The sequence below is a fragment of the Nilaparvata lugens genome, chromosome 4, assembly GCF_014356525.2.
Source record: "Nilaparvata lugens isolate BPH chromosome 4, ASM1435652v1, whole genome shotgun sequence".
Taxonomy (NCBI): Eukaryota; Metazoa; Arthropoda; class Insecta; order Hemiptera; family Delphacidae; genus Nilaparvata; species Nilaparvata lugens.
The window spans coordinates 13140366-13149219 of NC_052507.1; the positions used below are offsets into that span (position 1 = coordinate 13140366).

General features: G+C 38.7%; 1 protein-coding gene across 1 annotated transcript; it reads left to right on the forward strand.

The window, feature by feature from the left end:
* The first annotated feature begins 1272 nt into the window (after window positions 1-1272).
* Window positions 1273-1641, forward strand: LOC120350810. The gene has a single exon (XM_039425682.1). It carries the CDS (start codon window positions 1273-1275, stop codon window positions 1639-1641), a length of 369 nt encoding a protein of 122 aa, XP_039281616.1.
* Window positions 1642-8854: the final 7213 nt, after the last annotated feature.

Below are 8854 nucleotides of genomic sequence, written 5' to 3' on the forward strand. Positions count from 1 at the left end.
AAAACATTACTGGTAGAACAATGTCCGTGATGTCAGCTGGCTTGAAAATAACTATCATAAAATTAGATGGGACCAGGCGACTTATTTACACTGGACGCGCTGCTTGCTTCATATTTGCAAAATTATACCACAATCTATACAAAGGGAAGAGAAAAACACAGTTTTTGAAAAGGTTACACGACAATGTGCTTACTATGCCGGAGGATATTCAAAAACCAGACTATACAATGTTTGAAATTCTTGGTGTTTTATTGTATGCAAAATTCATAACAAATCGTCCAATGGGCGGTGTGCGCTGTTCAGTGCGTACATTATTGGACAATCTTGATGTGTAACAAGCAAACAAAGGAGAATAGTGCTGCTGCTTCAATGCCTACAAACAATATGAGTTCATTGAATCGTAATGCTGCTGATATCGATTATACATGCGAAAATAATAGAATGGAAAGTATGAAACATTTAAGCTGTTAACTAAACAACGAAAACGCAACTATGCCCGACAAGGTTTTTTATTTTATGGGGAAAGCATACTGTGTGTTTATTGTGGATTTGATTTGATTCGCATAAAGCGAGAGTATGCAGTCTGACCTGTAGCGAAAATGTAGGTAGTGGTGGAAGGGAGAAGCGAAAAGCAATAAATTTCACTGTTCTAGTACCACTCTCTGAGAAATATGTATGAGGATTGTGAGTGCCGTGTCCTCCATGCAGGAAGTTTGAGTGAACCCCTACCTGTCACTTCTGGTCCGTCAAGGCTGTGTGTTGTCTCCCACGTTATTCTTGCTGGTTTTGGACAGTGTGATGAGAAGAGCTGGTGGAGGTAGGAAAGAGGGATACCTGGGGCCTAAGAGGCGGCTAGAGGATCTGGACTTTGCTGATGATATATGTCTACTGACACAGCGCTTTACTGACATGCAAGAAAAGCTGAGAAATATTTCAAATGAGGCAATAAAGGCCGGCTTGCAGATAAATGCTAGAAAGACAAAGGAAATGAGAGTAAATGCAAGAACAGACATGCCTTTGAAATGGCGACTCCAATATCGAGCTGGTAGAGTCCTTTTTATACTTGGGTAGTATGGTCCTGTAGAAGGAGGAGCTGATCAAGATGTAAAGAGTCGAATCAAGAAAGCAAACGGAGCTTTTATACAATTGAGGCCAATTTGGGCAAATAAAAATATATCCAAAGCCACAAAGATTCGACTCTTTAATAGCAATGTAAAATCAGTCCTCTTATATGGATGTGAAACCTGGAAGGTGACTACAGTGCCCTCTAAAATGTTACAAGTATTTGTAAATAGATGTTTGCGTCGCATAATGGGCATCAGATGGCCAGAGGTTATCACAACGAGCACTATGGGAGTCTACCTGTCAGGACCAATCCAAATGCAGATAAAAAGAAGGAAATGGAGATGGATTGGGCACACGTTGCGCAAGAAGAAGGTGCCATTGAAAAAGACGCATTGGACTGGAATCCTCAAGGACACCGTGCAGAGGACGCCCAAAATCACGTGGAAGCGTACCATCCAGACAGAAATGGGGAAAGCCGGCAAAACGTGGTTGGAGGTGAAGGCGTTAGCACGCGACAGAGTTGGATGGAGGACATTCTCGGAAGCCCTATGCTCCTCAAGGAGCGACAGGAACTAAGTCAAGTAAGTCAAGTACCACTCATTTAGTGTACCTTCGCTAGCAGCAGATTGAAGAGCTATAATGAATCCACAACTTGGTCTTATGCGCCAGAATGTTTAGAATTAAATTACAAAACTACATTGAATGGTATATTTGTGTCAAAAAGCAATAGAGACAAAAAACAGTAGTATTGCTAGACAATTGAAAGCATATTTCTAAATACAGTTAATATTAACGATATCAGTGATTACTTAGCTTATTACAGACCCTTTAGTTTGAATGTAAACAAGCTAATAAGATTGAAGAAGAAATTTTAAGATCGCTAGAGGTGAACAGAGAGGAGAAAACGATGCGGCGACTAGCTGTAAAGAAGAGGTGGGAGAAGAAAGGAATGTGCCTACATGTAAAGAAGAAGAAGCGACTAGCTGCTGTAAAAAGAGGTGAACAGCGGAGAAGAAGGAATGCGGCTACATATAAAGAAGAAGAAGAAGGTAGAAAGCGAGAGTGCGTGTAAAGGTGAATGGCGGAAGTCAACAGAAGGAAAGGTTGAGGAGGCGGAGGGGAGAACGAGTCAACAGAAGGAATGTGGAAGGAGTCGACAGGAAACGGAATGGGTTGTGGGGGGCTGACGGCTTAACAGGTTTGCTCAGTCTTCAACCGACAACCCACGCAAGCATATAGCTGCTTTGTTACTCTTGCACTCGATCGCGCGCGCGGTAAGCTTTTATTATTATTATTATTATTATTATTATTATTATTATTATTATTATGGATCACCATCTGCAGAGAAGCAACACTGGAAATGATAGACTTTTTAGTATGAAGTCATTCAATTATATTTCGAAAACTGAATATCCAACGGTCTCACTCAAGATCTTGACCATGATTCGTGGTACCGTGTTGTACACGCTAGATTGTGAGAACACAGCAGGGACAGCGAATCATAATGAGGTTATACGATCATGACAGCAATGGTGACTATTATTGCGAAGTTTACTTACCTGAGAAATTTCTGAGTGTATTGAATCTTCAAACACTTGAGGATTTCAACAAACAAAAACTCTATCTGAAGTGTGTACAGCGAGAAGGTACATCGCCTCTTGTTCTTCTAGAAGAAGAGAGGAATATATGAAAAAAAAAAAAAAAAATAAAAAAAAAACCCATTCCCATCATTGATTGTGCAATAGGCCTAATGTTGATTAATACTTTGTATTGAATAACTAAGTGACATTCAATTAGAGTTTTCTCAATATGGGGATAGCACATTAAAAAAAGCGCCACCATTCCTTTTACAGCATAGTGTGGGAAAATAACAATTCTCATGAAATGTAATTTTTTTCATTCTTCCTGTGGTGGTGGAAAAAAGGAACATGCACTATATTGTTGTGCAATAGGCCTAATGTTGATTAACACTTTGTAATGAATAACTATAGTAGTATGTAGAATAGATTAGCCTATCTATTCTACATCCTATTATAGCAACATTCAATTAGAGTTTTCTCAATATGGGGAAAGCACATTAAAAAAGTGCCACCATTCCTTTTACAGCATAGTGTGGGAAATGACATCTCATACAAACAAATATGAATGTAATTTTTTTCATTCTTCCTGTGGTGGAGGAAAACAAGGAACATATTATTGTAGTTTAATTTGCACCAAACTTTGAACGCTAGTAGTGTAGTTTGAGAGTTTAGTGCTAGTAGTGTAGTTTGAGAGTTTAAAGATTTTAAAGATTTTAAATGTGGGGATATTTTTAATATGCAAATTGGCACCAAGCAGGTGTTAACTGGGGCAGATGTCAGAACACCTGCTACAACAAAGATGGCCGCTGCCGTCGGGGGCACTTCCTGGGTAGGGGAACCTCTTGGTTGGGACTTTGGTGGAGATGACAGATGTTTTTTGACACCTGCTACAACAAATGGCCGTCGCCTCTTCCTATTGGTTGGGGTGGTGGGGGACAAAATGGCTTACACTAGGGAAGGGGGGTGGAGGGACGCCATTTTGAACACGCCCCTTGCTTCCTATTGGCTGGGGGCGGGGACAAAATGGCCGACTGGGGCTGGGGGGGTGGAGGGGGGCGGGGTCAAAATGGCTGACTAGGGCAGGGGGGTGGGGGGGCGTGGCCACGCCCCTTGATTCCTATTGGCTGGGGGCGGGGCCAAAATGGCCGACTGTGGCTGGGGGGGTGGAGGGGGGAGGCCACACCCTCGATTCTATTGGATAGGCAGCTCTCTCAAAACACCACTACTGAATTGCTCATGTTCGCGGCGCGTATATCTGTACGCACCTAGGATCGATGTCAAACGAGGCAAACGACAGAAGAGTCCTGCGACAGTCGAGACCATCGACGGTAGAGACCGGCGATATTCGAGGCCAGCGTCGGTAGAGGACTCCTGAGAAAGTGGCCTCAAATGTCGCCTGCGTTAGGCGACAGTTGAGGCCACTCTAATTTTTGTACAGCCCCGACAGTTGAGACCTGCGATCGTAGAGGACTCCTGAAAAAGAGGCCTCAACTGTCGCCTGCGCTAGGCTCTACAGAAATGGTAGACAGCACCAAAAGAATATTATCATTTGATTTGTATGGATTTACCAGCAATTGAATAATATATTATATCCCATTATTCCTTCCATATTATGAATAAGTATTGCAACTTTACAACTGTAAATAAACCTTACGGTAGTTGCTTCATCATAAGAAAAACGAAATTTTCAAACTCGTATTGCATTATGCCTCGTTCATTGACAAATCTTCTATCCATCTATAAGACGAGATGGTGTCTGTCTTTCTGTCTGTTTGTATGTGAGCTCATCACACTTAAAATACTTGACTGATTAAGCTGTATTTCTTCACAAAGATGATCGTCCCTTCAAAGTTCATATGCTTTTTTTATGAAGGAAGTTTCCATTATTTGGTTTTCAACAAATCAGAAGTTATAATCATTACAAAATGTATTTTGTCTGGAATCGCAGTAGGATGTGTCCTCAACTGTCGTCTGCTGCAAGCGAGTCTCTAATTTTTGTACAGCCCCGACAGTTGAGACCTGCGATCGTAGAGGACTCCTGAAAAAGAGGCCTCAACTGTCGCCTGCGCTAGGCTCTACAGAATGGTAGACAGCACCAAAAGAATATTATCATTTGATTTGTATGGATTTACCAGCAATTGAATAATATATTATATCCCATTATTCCTTCCATATTATGAATAAGTATTGCAACTTTACAACTGTAAATAAACCTTACGGTAGTTGCTTCATCATAAGAAAAACGAAATTTTCAAACTCGTATTGCATTATGCCTCGTTCATTGACAAATCTTCTATCCATCTATAAGACGAGATGGTGTCTGTCTTTCTGTCTGTTTGTATGTGAGCTCATCACACTTAAAATACTTGACTGATTAAGCTGTAATTCTTCACAAAGATGATCGTTCTGAAAATCCTTTAAGGATGAGCCCTATCTACCTTCAAAGTTCATATGCTTTTTTTATGAAGGAAGTTTCCATTATTTGGTTTTCAACAAATCAGAAGTTATAATCATTACAAAATGTATTTTGTCTGGAATCGCAGTAGGATGTGTCCTCAACTGTCGTCTGCTGCAAGCGAGTCTCTAATTTTTGTACAGGCCCGTCAGTCGAGACCAGCGACATTCGAGGCCAGCGACGGGAGAGGACTCCTGAAAAAGAGGCCTCAAATGTCGCCTGCGTTAGGCGACAGTTGAGGCCTCTCCAATTTTTGTACAGCCCCGACAGTCGAGACCTACGACGGGAGAGAACACCTGAAAAGAGGCCTCAAATGTCGCCTGCGTTAGGCGACAGTAGAGGACTCTTCAATTTTCGTACACTCCCGACAGTTGAGGCCTACGACCTGGGAGGCCTACGACCGTCGGGAAACAGTCCTCTACTGTCGCAGGCCTCGACTGTCGTCGGTCTCGACTGTCGCGCCCCCCGCACCTATAGAGTAAAAATCAGACCAAAGAATTATTCATCATAAACCAGCTGTCGAGTGGATTATAAATTGCATGCGATGACGCATGCAATTAATGTCTCAATGTAACTTGATAAAAAATCAGCTGTCGTGTGGACTATTAATTGCATTCAATGAGGCATGCAATTAATAACTCGAATTAGCTTAGTATTTTCTCCCGACTTTTCTCTGCTTTCAACTCGGTAAGCTTTTAATGATGATAGCATAGTTGTTTACAACAAATTATTAGCATTGTCGATACAACAACCCAAACAGCCATTAGTTTTTTACACACCAATATCTCGCCGACACGACAGGACAGGACATAATTTACTCTGATTGACAGTATTAGAGGAGGCTGTGGTTTATAACTGCGCGAGGTCTACTATTCACAGAACTACTAGTAAATAGCATCAATAATTCCAATTCAAACTGTTATTTTACGTTAGCCTTTCTGTATATGATATACGTTCACTACTTTTCAGAATGTCATATAATCCCCTGAGTAAATAATTTTTGGTGACACCAATATCTTCAAGTCTAATGTAAAATTTAATTTGGAGACTAATTCAACCAGTCTCGAATTCATAATATTATATTCAATGGTTCTGAAAAAATTGCGCAATTCAGTAAATTCCATGGAATATCCTTAAAATCAATAAACATAGTTTTTTCAAAGAAAAAATCCGTATGTTTCTGCCAGGATAGGTGCTAGTATACCATAGGAACTTTGTTGAGTCTGATTAGATTATTTCCCCTGGTTCACAATGTAGAGTTGGCTAAAAATATTTTTTAGGTAACACACTATGTTATAGAATGGTTAAAAGTTATGTAAACTTTGATTTGGAGTTTAATGCAACCGGTCTTAATAGATCATGTCTTCAATGGCTATTGAGATTTTTGAAAATGTGAATAATTCGGTACATTAATGGAATATTCTACAAATTGTTTTGATTTAAAGTTTAATGCAACCGGTCTTGAAAGATCATGTCTTCAATGGCTATTAAGATATTTAAAAATGTGAATGATTAAAAATGACATTGATGGAATATTCTACAATTCATTTTGCTACCTCAATAACCATTAGCTAAATCATTAATTGGTGTGACCAATACGTTCTAAAATGGTAGATTCTTATGTAAAATAAGATCGAGGTAGTTCAGTAAATGGATTAGATTGATAATAAGTTGAGTAGATTGGGAAATTATGATGAATTATCCAGTACTTTTCATTGAATATCCCACAAACACAAACTACGGTATCTCACACCTTCTATACTGAGGCTTCCTCACAGACACAAATTATTGTCTTTATCTCATTAAACATAGGCTGAATAATGTAATGGTGTTACCAATATGTTCTAAAAGCTTACATTTCTTAGCTTTTCTATAAAATTGAGTTCATAATACCATCTCTCAGTTCATATCCCTCATAAATCTACTATAATAAACGGCTCCACATGAGAAAAATTCCGAAATTATAATATAAGTATAAATGTAGAAATAAAACTCCAGAAATTTACTCAAGAGCTGATCGCTGGTCGTTTTAGAACTCAAGTTATTGAGATTTTAAGCTTCCTCTTGAAACAATCTTTACTTGTCACCTAATTAATTAACCTATACTATTTACTTGACCTATTTTGGACTATGTGTTATATTAACTAAATTTGGGAGAGGGATAGCACAAGGTTACCTTATTTCTCCTCTTCCTATCATTTCGATAATGTACTGATTGTATAAATGAATAAAGAATAAATAAATGAATAATTCATGAACGTTTCAAATATTGAAACTGTGTTCATTCAAGGGAAATATTCAATCATCCTTGAATCTTCACTTGTAATATTGCAGCAAATTTCAAAAATCCTATGTGTTCTCTACAACAATTTCACAAACATCAACTCTATCGGAGTCTGTGTTGAAATATTGATAATTCTATAGCGTGAGATTTTGTGCATTCCTAAGCTGGATTCCCACGTACATTATTATTATAGTCCAGTCAAATGGTCGTTTTTCAGGAAACAGCCCCGAAAGAATTTTTCTCGACGGTTCTATACGTATTTTGGGGCGCTGATTTCGAATCTGAAATTTGCTGACACGCCAGAGGGCGGCTTCACCCCCAAAACCCTAAAATTTCGGACTTTTTTAAATTCTTCCATTTAATCTTGAAAACTTCGAGTTTTTGGAGAAAAATCATTCTCTACAAAATTGAAGATGATAATATAATTTTCAATAAATTGAGTGGTCGCGCAGGATTCTACCATTTTTGGTTCCGGAGCTACGAATTTTCAAAACAGGAGTATTTTTCAAGGGGTTTTCAAAATTATGCAAACCTACCACTTCTAGGAAATTGGCCATTTTCCTGTATATTTAAATATGGACTAAAATACACTAAAGGATTTTTTTATTTTTTCATCAAATTTCAGTTATGATACATGATTTTTAACCGCCTTGAGGAGCCGAGAAAAATGAGGAGATCTGATTATTCTGCCAAAAGTTATGTGTTTAAACTTTTGATACTTGACGTATCCTTATGACGTACCCCCTCCCCCCACTAGGAAACACTTAGGAAGGCCTTGAAAAGGTATTATAATGAAAAAATTGTATTTTGGCTGTAGGACATGATTTTCTATTCTTGGGTGTATCCCCCCTCCAACCACTACTAAATTCGAAAATTCCCAAGGAATCCTGTTCAGAATTAATTGTTCTTTCACGTGATGTGTAGTGTTTTATCTATACTAGAAAAGTATTCAAGTTGTATAGGGTAGAAGTGGTAGGTTTGCATAATTTTGTAAACCCCTTAAAAAATTCCGGAACCAAAAATGGTAGAATCCTGCCCGACCACTCAATTTATTGGAAATGTTATTATCTTCAATTTTGTAGAGAATGATTTTTCTCCAAAAACTCGAAGTTTAAATGGAAAAATTAAAAAAGTCCAATATTTTAGGAGTTTTGGGGGTGAAGCCGCCTTCTGGCGTGTCAGCATATTTCAGATTCGAATTCAGCGCCCCAAAATACATATAGAACCGTTGAGAAAAATTCTGTCGGTGCTGTTTCCTGAAAAACTACCATTCGACTGGACTAATATCAGTGACAGTGTAATTGACCGACAGACCCTTCACCGCTTAGTTTTGATCAGTAAACAAGGAACGCATGGAAGGCAGAATAAAACATGTATGTAAACAACCAAATGCAGTTTCTTGTTTAATAATGAATAATTAATAATGAACAACAAATAAAACGAATGAATGGCTCTTTGGGAGATGTTTCT